The 17691-nt window shown below is 50.7% G+C and overlaps 1 protein-coding gene across 1 annotated transcript in view; it reads left to right on the top strand.

Moving 5' to 3' along the window:
• Positions 1-17691, top strand: part of NOX5 (NADPH oxidase 5) — a 74477-nt gene that overhangs the window by 55519 nt on the left and 1267 nt on the right. The window contains exons 14-15 of the mRNA XM_040342230.1: positions 1643-1727; positions 6571-6670. Coding sequence (XP_040198164.1) covers positions 1643-1727; positions 6571-6670 — 185 coding nt within the window. The remainder of the gene's footprint in view (positions 1-1642; positions 1728-6570; positions 6671-17691) is intronic.

Here is a 17691-nt window from a genome sequence, read left to right as displayed (position 1 = left end):
GCTATTCCACCTAATAGATGGAATAACTTTAGGCCTGATAATGCCTTACGGAAACGGCGTAAATCTACTGCGGCGGCCGGGCGTACGTTCGTGAATCGGCGTATCTACTCATTTACATATTCTACGCCGACCGCAATGGAAGCGCCACCTAGCGGCCATCCGAAATATTGCAACCTAAGATAGGACGGCGCAAGATATGTTTAAGCGTATCTCTGTTTGAGCGTACGCTTAAACATAAGTCGGCGTAGATTCTGAGTTAGGTCGGCTTATCTACTGATACGCCGGCCTAACTCTTACTGAATCTACCTAATAAACCGCAAACAAAGCTATGAAAGCCTTTGGTCATCTCTGACACTTGTAACCAACACTGGATTAGGAGTGTATTTATAAAACAAAAAACAAAAAAAAAATTAAATTCACACAATAAAAGTGCATTTACAGAAAAGAAAAAAAAGGGGGGGGGGGGAACGGAAAAAGAGAAATAGGAGGGGGAGAAAGAGAATAGGTAAGCGGGAGAACGAATAAGAGCGGGAGTAGTAGGGAAAAGGGGGGAATCCGAGGGGGGGGGGCAAGCAGGTTCTAGATTGATAGTAGCGTGGGATCAAATCTATTAGGTCTTATATAGGAGACCCAAGGCTGCCAAATCTTTAGGAATTTATGGTGAGTGGCCCGGATTTAGAGAGAATTTACGCCGGCGTATCCATAGATACGCAGCGTAAATTCAAATCTGCCCCGGTGTATCTTCTTTCTGTATTCAGAAAGCTAGATACGCCGACATTGGCCTAAGATACGACTGGCGTAAGTCTCTTACGCCGTCGTATCTTAGGGTGCATATTTACGCTGGCCGCTAGGTGACGCTCCCGTCGTTTTCAGCGTAGAGTATGCAAATTACCTAGTTACGCCGATTCACAAACGTACGTGCGCCCGGCAGTAGTTTTTTACGTCGTTTGCGTAAGCCGTTTTCGTCGTAACATTGCTCCTGCTATTAGGTGGCGCAGCCAATGTTAAGTATGGACGTCGTTCCCGCTTCGATATTTGAATTGTTTGCGTAAGTCGTTCGCGAATAGGGCTGGACGTAATTTACGTTCACGTCGAAACCAATACGTCGTTGCGGCGTACTCGGAAGCAATGCACACTGGGATATGTACATGCGCCATTCGTACAAAACGTCAATCACGTCAGGTCATCATCGATTTACATAAAACACGCCCCCCTTTCCTCATTTGAATTCCGGGCGCTTACGCCGGCCCCATTTACGCTACGCCGCCGCAACTTACGGAGCAAGTGCTTTGTGAATACTGCACTTGCTCCTGTAAGTTGCGTCGGCGTAGCGTAAATACAAAGCGCAGCTACGTGAATCTACCCCAGTGTCTAAAACTATGGCTGTCAGCTTTTCATCAATCATAATATCATTCATACGATTCTTGACTGCCTCGAAACTAAGTATAGGCGTCTTCCAGGATCTCGCTATGGTTCATTTACATGCAGTTTTTATGGAAGATTAGCTATGTATTTTTTATTTATTTTTGTAAATACACCCCTTGTGTGTCCGATATGTTGGTGGAGGCATTCTCTGCAGGAAACCAATAAAAATCCAGCACACAAAAATCTGTCTCTGGGAATTTTTTTGTATGTTCCTCAGGTACCGCATGCGGAAACAGAATTGCCCGAACTGCAGCTACTCCTGGTTTGAGAATCTGAAGGACAACGAGATGAAGCTCAGAAAGGTGAGGACTATAGACAAGGGGACTGGCTGCAGATCACACAATACTGCATACCACAAATTCCCGCGATTTAACCACTTAAGCCCCGGACCATATTGCTGGTCAAAGACCAGAGCACTTTTTGCGATTCGGCACTGCGTCGCTTTAACTGACAATTGCGCGGTCGTGCGACGTGGCTCCCAAACAAAATTGGCGTCCTTTTTTCCCCACAAATAGAGCTTTCTTTTGGTGGTATTTGATCACCTCTGCGGTTTTTCGTTTTTGCGCTATAAACAAAAAAAGAGCGACAATTTTGAAAAAAAAAAAGCAGTGGGCCAGATTCAGGTACAAAAGCGGCGGCGTAACGTATCGCATTTACATTACACCGCCGCAAGTTTTACGGGCAAGTGCTTGATTCACAAAGCACTTGCCTGTAAAGTTGCGGCGGAGTAACGTAAATCCGTCCGGCGCAAGCCCGCCTAATTCAAATGATCCGGGTAGGGGGCGTGTATCATTTAAATTAGGCGCGTTCCCGCGCCGAACGTACTGCGCATGCTCCGTTTTGAAATTTCCCGCTGTGCTTTGCGCGAAATTACGTGGCACCGACGTGATTTTTTGAACGTCGACGTGAGTTACGTCCTTTCCTATTTACGGACGACTGACGCAAAATAAAAAAATAAATAAATTTGACGCGGGAACGACGGCCATACTTTAACATGGCAGGTCTATCTATACGCCACGAAAAAGCAGCTTTAATTATACGCCGGGAAAAGCCGGCTAGCGACGACGTAAGAGAATGCGACGGCCGCGCGCGTACCTTCGTGAATCGCCGGAAAAAGCTAATTAGCATACCCGACGCGGAAAACGACGCAAACTCCACCCAGCGGGCGCCGAAGTATTGCACCTACGATCCGAAGGCGTACAAAGCCGTACGCCTGTCGGATCGAAGCCAAAAGCCGTCGCATCTTGGTTTGAGGATTCAAACTAAAGATACGACGCGGCAAATTTGAAAGTACGTCATAGTATCAGCAGATACTCCGGCGTACTTCTTCTGTGAATCTGGCCCAATATTTTTTACTTTTTGCTATAATAAATATCCCCCAAAAATATATAAAAAACATTTTTTTTCCTCAGTTTAGGCCGATACGTATTCTTCTACATATTTTTCGTAAACAAAAATCGCAATAAGCGTTTATTGATTGGTTTGCGCAAAAGTTATAGCGTTTACAAAATAGGGGGTAGTTTTATGGCATTTTTATTCACATTTTTTTTTTTTACTAGTAATGGCGGCGATCAGCGATTTTTATCGGTACTGCGACAATATGGCGGACACTTCGGACACTTTTGACACATTTTTGGGACCATTGTTGACGGTATTAGAATAATATCCCCGTCAAAGATTCCCTTCTTCCATACGAACATCACCCAATATGGCGGACACTTTTGACACATTTTTGGGACCATTGGCATTTTTATAGCGATCAGTGCTAATAAATACATCAGGCATTTCTCCCCTGTAGCAAGCGATCGCGGGTGCCCGGCGGTGATCGCGACCGCCGGGCACGCGCGCGGGAGTCAGGAGCGGGGGCGCGTGTGCGAGCCTCCGGCGGCACGCGTGTGCCCCTATTGGCTGCTGGGTGAGATGACGTAGATCTACGTGATCTCGCCCAGCAGAGCCGACCTGCCGCTGTAAAACAGAGCCGACCTGCCTAGTGACATGTCACTGTGGCTGTTCCCCCCGTGATCGGGAACGGTCATCAGTGACGTGTCACTCGTAGCCAAGCCCCCTAACAGTAAGAATCCCTCCCTAGTACTGACTTAACCCCTTCAGCGCCACCTACTGGTTAACCCCTTCACTGCCAGTGACATTTTTACAGTAATCAGTGCATTTTTATAGCGCTGATCGCTGTATAATTGTAAAATAAAAAATAGGAAAACGTATTGACTCGAGTATAAGCCTAGGGTGTCCATCTGCATGCCTCACTGTGCCCATGTCCATGCCTCACTGTGCCCATGCCTCACTGTGCCCATGCCTCACTGCGCCCATGCCCAACGCTGTATCCTGGCCTAGGCCAAAAAGGCCCAGGTAGAAAACGACAAGAGCAAAGAAAGAAAGGCGCACCAGCCTAGTGTGTTACCGTTGACAGGTTTAATAAAATAAAATAATAGTAGAAAACTACTCACAAAAGAACTGAAATGGTAAGCTTATCAGCAACGTTGTGGTGGATACCCCTCGAACCGCACTCCAAAAACGGGGGGGGATGTAGAGGTGTGTCGCTGCCGGCTGACGCGTTTCGAGGCGTCAAGGGCCTCTTCATCAGAGCTCAGCAGTTTTTCGTTTTGTCCAACAAGGCCCAGGCCTAGGGCAGCACTTTGCAGGGGGGGCAGCACGGAAAGAGTCCCCGCCGGCTTGTGCTGCTTCTAATTTTGACTGTCCTATCATCCTGGACCACAAACCTTCCTCACTGGGCTATATGTTTTCTGCTGCACCATTGGCATGGTTATATCTTCTTAGTCCTCTCCATAAAAATTATCAGAAATTTGTGCTTAAAGTAGAACTATAGGCAACACAATTTTGTTTTTTCATTTTGGATAGAGTAAGGGAGGGTTATAGCCTCTGACTTTTTTTTTTACCATCCCTGTCCCATTGCAGAGATTTCCCTTCACTTCCTGCCCCATAGCCAAACAGGAAGTGAGAGGAAATCTATGCAAATTAAGGGAATCCATTGCCCCCGCCTCCCCAGGTCCTAAGAACTAGGGCCAGATTCACAAAAGAGATACGACGGCGTATCTCTGTGATCCGCCTGTCCTAACTATGCGGCTGATTCTAAGGGCCAGATTCACGTAGATCAGCGGATCTATAGATCCGCTCGATCTACCTGATTTAAGATCCGCTCCCGCAAGTTTGAGAGGCAAGTGGCTAATTCACAAACAACTTACCTCCAAACTTGCGGCGGCGGATCCTAAATCCCCCGGCGGAATTCAAATTCCGTGGCCAGGGGGAGTGTACTATTTAAATCAGGCGCGTTCCCGCGCCGATTTAAATGCGCATGCGCCGTCCGGGGAATTTCCCGGCGTGCATTGCTCCCACTGACGTCACTAGGACGTCAGTGGTTTCGACGTGAGCGTGACTTGCGACGTGCGTGTTTGTGAATCGGCGTACGCAAACGACGTTAAAAAATTCAAATTCGACGCGGGAACGCCGGCTAGACTTAACATAAAGGGGTAAGTATACGACGGGAAAGCCGCTACGGAAACGTCGTAAGAAGACTGCGTCGGGTCCGCGTACGTTCGTGAATTTGCGTATCTCGCTGATTTACATATTATTCAAGGTAAATCAGCGGGAACGCCCCCGGCGCCATTTTTAAATCGAAAATAAGATCCGACAGTGTAACACAGTGTAACACTGTCAGATCTTCGCCCTATCTATGCGTAACTGATTCTATGAATCAGGCGCATAGATAGGACCAGTGTAAGTCAGAGATACGATGGTGTATCTGTAGATATCTGTAGATACACCGTCGTATCTCTTTGTGAATCTGGCCCATAGAATCAGGTTACGCATAGATAGCCCTAAGATCCGACAGGTGTAATTGACTTACACCGTCGGATCTTAGGATGCAATTCTAGGCCGGCCGCTAGGTGGCGATTCCATAGCGGTCGGCGTAGAATATGCAAATGACTAGTTACGGCGATTCACGAACGTGCGCTTTACCAGTCGCTCTAAATTTACGTCGTTTCCGTCGAGATACGCCGCGTAAAACTAAGGCTGCCCTCTAGGTGGCCTAGCCAATGTTAAGTATGGCAGTCGTTCCCGCGTCGAAATTTTAAAATTCACGTCGTTTGCGTAAGTCGTCTGTGAATGGCGCTGGACGCCATTTACGTTAACGTCGAAACCAATGACGTCCTTGCGATGTCATTTAGCGCAATGCACGTCGGGTAATTTGACGGACGGAGCATGCGCAGTACGTTCGGCGCGGGAACGCGCCTAATTTAAATGGTGCCCGCCCCATTTGAATTAGGCGGGCTTGTGACGAGCGAATTTACGTTACACCGCCGCAAGTTTACAGGTAAGTGCTTTGTGAATCAGGCACTTACGCTGTAAACCTGCGGCGGTGTAACGTAAATGGGATTTTATTTGTACCTGAATCTGGCCCTAGTGTCTTAACTCGAATATTTCAGGGTGGGTCTTAAACAGAAAGGGGTGTGGCCTTAACAGGAAGGGGTGTGTTCTATTTAAATTAGGGGGTGCACAAGTTTAGTCAGACCTAGGGCAGCACATAACTTAAATACACTACTGCCCATGCTTCACTGAGCCCATGCCTCACTGCGCCCATGCCTCACTGCGCCCATGCCTCACTGCGCCCATGCCTCACTGCGCCCATGCCGCACTGCGCCCATGCCACACTGCGCCCATGCCGCACTGCGCCCATGCCGCACTGCGCCCATGCCACACTGCGCCCATGCCGCACTGCGTCCATGCCTCACTGCGCCCATGCCTCACTGCGCCCATGCCTCACTGTGCCCATGCCTCACTGTGTCCATGACTAGACTTTAACATGGGAGTATATAGAAGGGGTGCCCAGCTTTGAAAAATCGGTGCTCCGCGGCCTTAAGTCCCCCAGACAACAACCTTTGCACACTTGTAGAGGAGAACTGGGGCTACATGTGTGGTAAGTTTCAGGTCCAGGGGACCTACGGCCGGCCGGTACCGGGTCCCCAAAGTCCGGGAAATCAGATGCAAAAAGGTGACTCGAGTATAAGCCGAGGGGGGCATTTTCAGCACAAGAAAAAATGTGCTGAAAAACTCGGCTTATACTCGAGTATACGCGGTAAAGTGATGATCCTCCATTTTATTCCGTTGCAGGTGGACTTTATCTGGATAAACCGAGACCAGAAGTTTTTCGAGTGGTTTGTCAGTTTGCTGACCCAGCTGGAGCTGGACCAGGCCGACGAGGAGCCGGAAGGTATAGCGAGATTTCTAATGGACACAAAATAAAGGGGGGGGGGCAATGTCCCGTATGGGGTACCTGCCGGCAGTGCCAGCCAAGGCACATTGGTAGGACAGCCATTTTTTTTTTTTTTTTTTAGGCAGAGACCCCGAGGAATAAAATAGTGGGAGTTGCAATGTTTTATGTCGCGCGGTATTCGCTCAGCAATTTTTCAACTCAATTAAAAAAATATATATAAAAAATACACTTTAATTTTATTACAATCCAATTTCCTGGTAACATATAAAAGACGATGATATGCCGAGTAAACACATTACACATTTTTCTTATTATTTTATTTTTTATACTTTCTCTTTTAAAAAACAAAAGTATCACTTTTATTGCCATCACAAGGCATTAACAACACTAGCATGGTCAGTGACAGGTCCTCTTTACTGAGGCATTTGGGGTCTAGTCTATCTGGATTGGCTTTCACAGGCTGGTAATGGTTTCTTGGACCGGTGGTATCTAAACTGCAGCCTGGGGGCCAGATGAGACCCTTCGCTTGCTTTTATCCGGCCTTTGGGGCACTATTTCATCCACTGATACCAACAATGGGGCATAATACCCCCTCCCCCCACTGAGACCAGTAAAGGGGCACAATTCATCCCATTGATACCAACAATTGGGCAAAATGACACCAACGATGGGGCACAATTCTCCCCCACTGACACCAACAATGGGGCACAACTTCTCCCACCAACGAAGGACCACAATTCCTCCCAATGACACCAACATTTGGGCCCAATGACACCAGTGATGGGGCACAATTCCTCACACTGACACTCAACAAAACAAGCACAATTCCCCCCAATGACTCCAACAATTGGGACCAATGATACCAACGACGAGGCACAATTCCTCCCAATGACACCAACAATTGAACAAAATGACACCAATGATGGGGCATAACTCCTTAGATTGACACCCAACAAAGGAGCCCAGTTCCTCCCAATGACGCCCACAATTGGGAAAAATTCCTCCCAATGACACCAACAATTGGGCACAATGACACAAATGATGGGGCATTACTTCTTGGACCGACACCCAACGAAGGAGCACAATTCCTCCCAATGACACCAACGATTGAGTACAACTTCTCCCACATGACTCCAACAGAGGAGCATAATTCCTCCCAGTGACACCAACAATTGAGCAAAATGACACCAATGATGGGGCATGACTCCTTAGACCGACACCCAATGAAGGAGCACAATTCCTTCCAAAGACGCCAACAATTGGGCAAAATGACACTGATGATGGGGCAAAACTCCTTAGACTGACACCCAACAAGGAAGCACAATTCCCCCCAATGACGCCAACAATTGGGACCAATGATGCCAACGATGAGGCACAATTCCTCCCAATGACACCAACAATTGAGCAAAATGACACCAATGATGAGGCATAACTTCTTGGACCGACACCCAACGAAGGAGCACAATTCCTCCCAATGACGCCAACAATTGGGACTAATGACCCTGATGATGGGGCACAATTCCTCCCATTGACACCAACGATTCTTGACTCCCACTGACGTCGGGACCTTTTTTACTCCCAATGGTCACGGCCCGGCCCCCCTAAAGCCCCTAAAGTCTCCTAATTTGGCTACACAAGTGGAAACCCCTTATAAGGTGGATCCAGAGATTGCCGGCGATCGTCTCCTCTCTCCAGGAACCGGAACGCTCCTCTCCTGTGACGATTGCAGAACGGCGCGTTTCCTTATTACTTTCCCGCTGATCGTTTCCCCTCCCCCGATGAGCAGTCAGAGGTGTGCGTTGTGCTGAAAACCTGTCAGTGATTAATGACTCGTCTCGCCTCTCGCATATCCTAATCACGGATCGCAGTGTTGCTGTCAGGCGCCGATCGCTCACACAGCGGGCTCAGGAGACGCGGGCGTGAAATACGTTCGTGCCGCCAGAAGTACTTTAAATTTCCCCCGGGTGACGGGAAGGTGAAAAGGGGCGCCGGAGGAGATTTTGTGACGAAAAAAAAAAAATGACAGCTTCCCCTAAAATTCCAATCCGGCTCGCTTCCCGTGTCCGTAACTCGCATCCCCGTGTCCGAAACTCGCATCCCGTGTCCGTAACTCGCATCCCCGTGTCCGAAACTCGCATCCCGTGTCCGTAACTCGCATCCCCGTGTCCGAAACTCGCATCCCGTGTCCGAAACTCGCATCCCCGTGTCCGAAACTCGCATCCCGTGTCCGAAACTCGCATCCCGTGTCCGAAACTCGCATCCCCGTGTCCGAAATTCGCATCCTGTGTCCGAAACTCGTATCCCGTGTCCGTAACTCGCATCCCGTGTCCGAAACTCGCATCCCGTGTCCGTAACTCGCATCCCGTGTCCGAAACTCGCATCCCGTGTCCGAAACTCGCATCCCGTGTCCGAAACTCGCATCCCGTGTCCGAAACTCGCATCCCGTAACCGACACTTGCATCCCGTGTCCAAAACTCGCATCCCCGTGTCCGAAACTCGCATCCCGTGTCTCCGAAACTCACATCCCGTGTCCGAAACTCACATCCCGTGTCCGAAACTCGCATCCCCGTGTCCGAAACTCGCATCCCGTGTCCGAAACTCACATCCCGTGTCTCCGAAACTCGCATCCCGTGTCCGAAACTCACATCCCGTGTCCGAAACTCGCATCCCGTGTCCGAAACTCGCATCCCGTGTCCGAAATTCGCATCCCGTGTGCGAAACTCGCATCCCGTGTCCGTAACTCGCATCCCGTGTCCGAAACTCGCATCCCCGTGTCCGAAATTCGCATCCCGTGTCCGAAATTCGCATCCCGTGTCCGAAACTCGCATCCCGTGTCCGAAACTCGCATCCCGTGTCCGAAACTCGCATCCCGTAACCGAAACTCGCATCCCGTAACCGACACTTGCATCCCGTGTCCAAAACTCGCATCCCCGTGTCCGAAACTCACATCCCGTGTCTCCGAAACTCACATCCCGTGTCTCCGAAACTCGCATCCCCGTGTCCGAAACTCGCATCCCCGTGTCCGAAACTCGCATCCCGTGTCCGAAACTCACATCCCGTGTCTGTCCGAAACTTGCAATCCCGTGTCCGAAACTCGCATCCCGTGTCCGAAACTCGCATCCCGTAACCGAAACTCGCATCCCGTAACCGACACTCGCATCCCGTAACCGACACTTGCATCCCGTGTCCAAAACTCGCATCCCCGTGTCCGAAACTCACATCCCGTGTCTCCGAAACTCACATCCCGTGTCCGAAACTCACATCCCGTGTCCGTAACTCGCATCCCGTGTCCGAAACTCGCATCCCGTGTCCGAAACTCGCATCCCGTGTCCGTAACTCGCATCCCGTGTCTGTCCGAAACTTGCAATCCCGTGTCCGAAACTTGCAATCCCGTGTCCGAAACTCGCATCCCCGTGTCCGAAACTCGCATCCCTGTGTCCGAAACTCGCATCCCGTTTCCGAAACTCGCATCCCGTGTCCGAAACTCGCATCCCGTGTCCGAAAATCGCATCCCGTGTGCGAAACTCGCATCCCGTGTCCGTAACTCGCATCCCCGTGTCCGAAACTCGCATCCCCGTGTCCGAAACTCGCATCCCCTTGTCCGAAACTCGCATCCCGTGTCCGAAACTCGCATCCCGTGTCCGAAACTCGCATCCCGTGTCCGAAACTCGCATCCCGTAACCGACACTCGCATCCCGTAACCGACACTTGCATCCCGTGTCCAAAACTCGCATCCCCTTGTCCGAAACTCGCATCCCGTGTCCGAAACTCGCATCCCGTGTCCGAAACTCGCATCCCGTGTCCGAAACTCGCATCCCGTGTCCGAAACTCATATCCCGTGTCCGAAACTCGCATCCCCGTTTTCCGAAACTCGCATCCCCGTGTCCGAAACTCGCATCCCGTGTCCGTAACTCGCATCCCGTGTCCGAAACTCGCATCCCGTGTCTGAAACTCGCATCCCCGTGTCCGAAACTCGCATCCCGTGTCCGTAACTCGCATCCCGTGTCCGAAACTCGCATCCCGTGTCTGAAACTCGCATCCCCTGTCCGAAACTCGCATCCCCGTGTCCGAAACTCGCATCCCGTGTCCGTAACTTGCATCCCCGTGTCCGAAACTCGCATCCCGTGTCCGAAACTCGCATCCCTGTGTCCGAAACTCACATCCCGTGTCCGAAACTCGCATTCCGTGTCCGAAACTTGCATCCGTGTCCAAAACCCGCATCCCGTGTCCAAAACTTGCATCCCCGTGTCCAAAACTCGCATCCCGTGTCCGAAACTCGCATCCCGTGTCCGAAACTCATATCCCGTGTCCGAAACTCGCATCCCGTGTCCGAAACTCGCATCCCGTGTCCGAAACTCGCATCCCCTTGTCCGAAACTCGCATCCCGTGTCCGAAACTCGCATCCCGTGTCCGAAACTCGCATCCCGTGTCCGAAACTCATATCCCGTGTCCGAAACTCGCATCCCCGTTTTCCGAAACTCGCATCCCCGTGTCCGAAACTCGCATCCCGTGTCCGAAACTCGCATCCCGTGTCCGAAACTCGCATCCCGTGTCCGAAACTCGCATCCCCTGTCCGAAACTCGCATCCCCGTGTCCGAAACTCGCATCCCGTGTCCGAAACTCGCATCCCCGTGTCCGAAACTCGCATCCCGTGTCCGAAACTCGCATCCCTGTGTCCGAAACTCACATCCCGTGTCCGAAACTCGCATTCCGTGTCCGAAACTTGCATCCGTGTCCAAAACCCGCATCCCGTGTCCAAAACTTGCATCCCCGTGTCCAAAACTCGCATCCCGTGTCCGAAACTCGCATCCCGTGTCCGAAACTCGCATCCCGTGTCCGAAACTCGCATCCCGTGTCCGAAACTCGCATCCCGTGTCCGAAACTCGCATCCCCTTTTCCGAAACTCGCATCCCGTGTCCGAAACTCGCATCCCGTGTCCGAAACTCGCATCCCGTGTCCGAAACTCATATCCCGTGTCCGAAACTCGCATCCCTGTTTTCCGAAACTCGCATCCCCGTGTCCGAAACTCGCATCCCGTGTCCGTAACTCGCATCCCGTGTCCGAAACTCGCATCCCGTGTCCGAAACTCGCATCCCCTGTCCGAAACTCGCATCCCCGTGTCCGAAACTCGCATCCCGTGTCCGTAACTCGCATCCCCGTGTCCGAAACTCGCATCCCGTGTCCGAAACTCGCATCCCTGTGTCCGAAACTCACATCCCGTGTCCGAAACTCGCATTCCGTGTCCGAAACTTGCATCCGTGTCCAAAACCCGCATCCCGTGTCCAAAACTTGCATCCCCGTGTCCAAAACTCGCATCCCGTGTCCGAAACTCGCATCCCGTGTCCGAAACTCATATCCCGTGTCCGAAACTCGCATCCCGTGTCCGAAACTCGCATCCCGTGTCCGAAACTCATATCCCGTGTCCGAAACTCGCATCCCGTGTCCGAAACTCGCATCCCGTGTCCGAAACTCGCATCCCCTGTCCGAAACTCGCATCCCCTGTCCGAAACTCGCATCCCCGTGTCCGAAACTCGCATCCCCTGTCCGAAACTCGCATCCCGTGTCCGAAACTCGCATCCCGTGTCCGAAACTCGCATCCCGTGTCCGAAACTCGCATCCCGTGTCTCCGAAACTCGCATCCCGTGTCCGAAACTCGCATCCCGTGTCCGAAACTCGCATCCCGTGTCTCCGAAACTCGCATCCCTGTGTCCGAAACTCGCATCCCGTGTCCGAAACTCGCATCCCGTGTCCGAAACTCGCATCCCCGTGTCCAAAACTCGCATCCCCGTGTCCGAAACTCGCATCCCGTAACCGAAACTCGCATCCACGTGTCCGAAACTCGCATCCCGTGTCCGAAACTCGCATCCCGTGTCCGAAACTCGCATCCCCGTGTCCAAAACTCGCATCCCGTGTCCGAAACTCGCACCCCGTGTCCGAAACTCGCATCCCGTGTCCGAAACTCGCACCCCCGTGTCCGTAACTCGCATCCCCGTGTCCGAAACTCGCATCCCGTGTCCGAAACTCGCATCCCGCATCCAAAACTCGCACCCCCGTGTCCGTAACTCACATCCGGTGTCTGTCCGAAACTCGCATCCCCGTAACCGAAACTCGGATCCCGTGTCCGAAACTTGCATCCCCGTGTCCGAAACTTGCATCCGTGTCCAAAACCCGCATCCCGTGTCCAAAACTTGCATCCCCGTGTCCAAAACTCGCATCCCGTGTCCGAAACTCGCATCCCGTGTCCGAAACTCATATCCCGTGTCCGAAACTCGCATCCCGTGTCCGAAACTCGCATCCCGTGTCCGAAACTCGCATCCCGTGTCCGAAACTCGCATCCCCTTGTCCGAAACTCGCATCCCGTGTCCGAAACTCGCATCCCGTGTCCGAAACTCGCATCCCGTGTCCGAAACTCGCATCCCGTGTCCGAAACTCATATCCCGTGTCCGAAACTCGCATCCCCGTTTTCCGAAACTCGCATCCCCGTGTCCGAAACTCGCATCCCGTGTCCGTAACTCGCATCCCGTGTCCGAAACTCGCATCCCGTGTCCGAAACTCGCATCCCCTGTCCGAAACTCGCATCCCCGTGTCCGAAACTCGCATCCCGTGTCCGTAACTCGCATCCCCGTGTCCGAAACTCGCATCCCGTGTCCGAAACTCGCATCCCTGTGTCCGAAACTCACATCCCGTGTCCGAAACTCGCATTCCGTGTCCGAAACTTGCATCCGTGTCCAAAACCCGCATCCCGTGTCCAAAACTTGCATCCCCGTGTCCAAAACTCGCATCCCGTGTCCGAAACTCGCATCCCGTGTCCGAAACTCATATCCCGTGTCCGAAACTCGCATCCCGTGTCCGAAACTCGCATCCCGTGTCCGAAACTCGCATCCCCTTGTCCGAAACTCGCATCCCGTGTCCGAAACTCGCATCCCGTGTCCGAAACTCGCATCCCGTGTCCGAAACTCATATCCCGTGTCCGAAACTCGCATCCCCGTTTTCCGAAACTCGCATCCCCGTGTCCGAAACTCGCATCCCGTGTCCGTAACTCGCATCCCGTGTCCGAAACTCGCATCCCGTGTCCGAAACTCGCATCCCCTGTCCGAAACTCGCATCCCCGTGTCCGAAACTCGCATCCCGTGTCCGTAACTCGCATCCCCGTGTCCGAAACTCGCATCCCGTTTCCGAAACTCGCATCCCTGTGTCCGAAACTCACATCCCGTGTCCGAAACTCGCATTCCGTGTCCGAAACTTGCATCCGTGTCCAAAACCCGCATCCCGTGTCCAAAACTTGCATCCCCGTGTCCAAAACTCGCATCCCGTGTCCGAAACTCACATCCAGTGTCCGAAACTCATATCCCGTGTCCGAAACTCGCATCCCGTGTCCGAAACTCGCATCCCGTGTCCGAAACTCGCATCCCCTTGTCCGAAACTCGCATCCCGTGTCCGAAACTCGCATCCCGTGTCCGAAACTCGCATCCCGTGTCCGAAACTCATATCCCGTGTCCGAAACTCGCATCCCCGTTTTCCGAAACTCGCATCCCCGTGTCCGAAACTCGCATCCCGTGTCCGTAACTCGCATCCCGTGTCCGAAACTCGCATCCCGTGTCCGAAACTCGCATCCCCTGTCCGAAACTCGCATCCCCGTGTCCGAAACTCGCATCCCGTGTCCGTAACTCGCATCCCCGTGTCCGAAACTCGCATCCCGTGTCCGAAACTCGCATCCCTGTGTCCGAAACTCACATCCCGTGTCCGAAACTCGCATCCCCTGTCCGAAACTTGCATCCGTGTCCAAAACCCGCATCCCGTGTCCAAAACTTGCATCCCCGTGTCCAAAACTCGCATCCCGTGTCCGAAACTCGCATCCCGTGTCCGAAACTCATATCCCGTGTCCGAAACTCGCATCCCGTGTCCGAAACTCGCATCCCGTGTCCGAAACTCATATCCCGTGTCCGAAACTCGCATCCCGTGTCCGAAACTCGCATCCCGTGTCCGAAACTCGCATCCCCTGTCCGAAACTCGCATCCCCTGTCCGAAACTCGCATCCCCGTGTCCGAAACTCGCATCCCCTGTCCGAAACTCGCATCCCGTGTCCGAAACTCGCATCCCGTGTCCGAAACTCGCATCCCGTGTCCGAAACTCGCATCCCGTGTCTCCGAAACTCGCATCCCGTGTCCGAAACTCGCATCCCGTGTCCGAAACTCGCATCCCGTGTCTCCGAAACTCGCATCCCTGTGTCCGAAACTCGCATCCCGTGTCCGAAACTCGCATCCCGTGTCCGAAACTCGCATCCCCGTGTCCAAAACTCGCATCCCCGTGTCCGAAACTCGCATCCCGTAACCGAAACTCGCATCCACGTGTCCGAAACTCGCATCCCGTGTCCGAAACTCGCATCCCGTGTCCGAAACTCGCATCCCCGTGTCCAAAACTCGCATCCCGTGTCCGAAACTCGCACCCCGTGTCCGAAACTCGCATCCCGTGTCCGAAACTCGCACCCCCGTGTCCGTAACTCGCATCCCCGTGTCCGAAACTCGCATCCCGTGTCCGAAACTCGCATCCCGCATCCGAAACTCGCACCCCCGTGTCCGTAACTCGCACCCCGTGTCCGTAACTCGCATCCCGTGTCCGTAACTCGCATCCCGTGTCCGTAACTCGCATCCCGTGTCCGAAACTCGCATCCCGTGTGCGAAACTCGCATCCCGTGTGCGAAACTCGCATCCCGTGTGCGAAACTCGCATCCCGTGTCCGAAACTCGCATCCCGTGTCCGTAAGGCATCATTTAGACTAGTAGACGTGTGCGGTTCATTTTGTTCCGAATTACAAAAGAAACAAAAAGAATAGAGTAAAACAGAACAAATCAGAATAGAAAATAGAAGAACAGACTAGAATAGAAAATAAAGAAGTAGAATAAAAAAAGAAAAGAATATAACCATCTTCCGAAATTCAAGTTTCAAATAGAATAGAAAATAATAGAATAGAACAGAAAGAATATAACAACATAACTGTTTTTCGAAATTTGGATTTCGAATAGAATAGAAAAGAATATGAAATAAAAGCATAGAATACAATAGAACAGAATGGAATAGAAAGGAAATAACCATCTTTCAAAATTCTAATTTCAAATAGTAAAAAAATTGAATTTAAATCTAATAGAAAAGAATAGAACATAATAGACTAGAAAATAAAAGAATTGAATAGAAAAAACAATGGAATAGAAAGATTATAACCATCTTCGAAAATTCTAATTTCAAATAGAAAAAGAATAGAATAGGACATAATATAATAGAAAAGAAAATAAAAGAATATAATAGAAAAACAATAGAATAGAAATAGAAATGGAATATAAAGAATATAACTATGTTCCAAAATTCTAATTCTAATACATTTGAATTTAAATAGACTAGAAAATAACATAATATAATATAATAGAAAATAAAAGAATATAGTAGAAAAACAATAGAATGGAATAGAATATAACCATCTTCCAACATTTGAATTTCAAACAGAATAAATTTTAATTTAAAGTGGAGTTCCACCCATAAATATAACATTACATCAGTAGTTCTAAAAAAATGTCATTAGTCCTTTAAGAATTTTTTTTTTTTTTTAGATGCCTTCAAAGTGTTGTTGCTAGGCAGAATAGTTAATCTTCCCACTTCCTGCACCTAGGTGCTTAAAGCGGGGGTTCGCCCTGTTAAAAAAAAAAAAAAAGTTTTTTTTTATTAGACAATTAAATTCGGCATCGTAGCGCGAGCTACGGTATGCCGGTCTTACATTTTTTATGCCCGTACTCACCGTGCTATCGTTGATTGAAGAATCCGGGGAATGGGCGTTCCTATGGTGAGAGAAGGTGATTGACGGCCGGCCCTGGCACGTCACGCTTCTCCGGAAATAGCCGAAATAGGCTTGGCTCTTCACGGCGCCTGCGCATAGCCTGTGCGCAGGCGCTGTGAATAGCCGAGACCTACTCCGGCTGTCTTCGGGGAGCGTGACGTGCCAGAGCCGGCCGTCAATCATCCTCCCTCTCCATAGGCACGCCCATTCCCCGCGGGAGTCAGAATCTTCAATCAACAATAGCACAGTGAGTACGGGGATTAAAAATTTAAGACCGGCATACCGTAGCTCGCGCTACGATGCCGAAAGTAATGGAATAATGGGGTGAAGGAGGGTGAACTACCGCTTTAAGCTTCCTAACCTACACCGCACAGACTCCTGGGAACTTTCCAGGAGTCTGTGCACTCCCCAGTCTCGAAGAATCATGTGACTTGGACAGCACAGGTGCTGAAACCTGATCTGACACTGCTTGTGCAGCACTGAGCATGTGCAAGGCTGAAATCCAGGAAGTCATACAGTCTGGCTTCATGATGCCCACACTTAAGATGGCCCCAGTCAATTTCTATTTTATAAAGTGTCTAAATGCTGTAACAACCTAACAAAACGGACCTTAGTTTACAGACTAACTTTACTAGAATACATTAAGCTTGTGTATTACAGGGGTATTTATATTTAAAAAGTGAAATTGTGGCCGGAACTCCCCTTTAAATAGAAAAGAATAGAATAGAGTAGAAAAAAAATTGAACAGAACAGAAAGAATATAACCATGTTACAAAATTTGAATTTCCAAACAGAATAAATTTGAATTTAAATAGTCGCACGACCGCGCAATTGTCAGTTAAAGCGACGCAGTGCCGAATCGCAAAAAGGGGCCAGGTCCTTAACCTGCATAATGGTCCAGGTCTTAACCGGTTAATAACTGTCACCATAATCAATCTGTCACTAGGGAACCAGTCAGGGGCGGACTGACAACTCATGGGGCCCCCGGGCAATAGAAGATTATGGGGCCCCCGGGCTTACAGATGGCCACCACGCCAGGAGGCAGTGCAGAGGCGGGGCAGCTAAAATCTCGGGATTTTCACATGTAAAAAAAACTATGGACCAGATTCAGAGAAGAAGTACGCTGGAATATCTGCTGATACTCCGGCGTACTTTCAAATTTGCCGCGTCGTATCTTTATTTGTAATTCACAA

Source organism: Rana temporaria, chromosome 3 (assembly GCF_905171775.1).
Source record: "Rana temporaria chromosome 3, aRanTem1.1, whole genome shotgun sequence".
NCBI lineage: Eukaryota > Metazoa > Chordata > Amphibia > Anura > Ranidae > Rana > Rana temporaria.
This window is presented reverse-complemented; position numbering and strand designations above follow the sequence as displayed.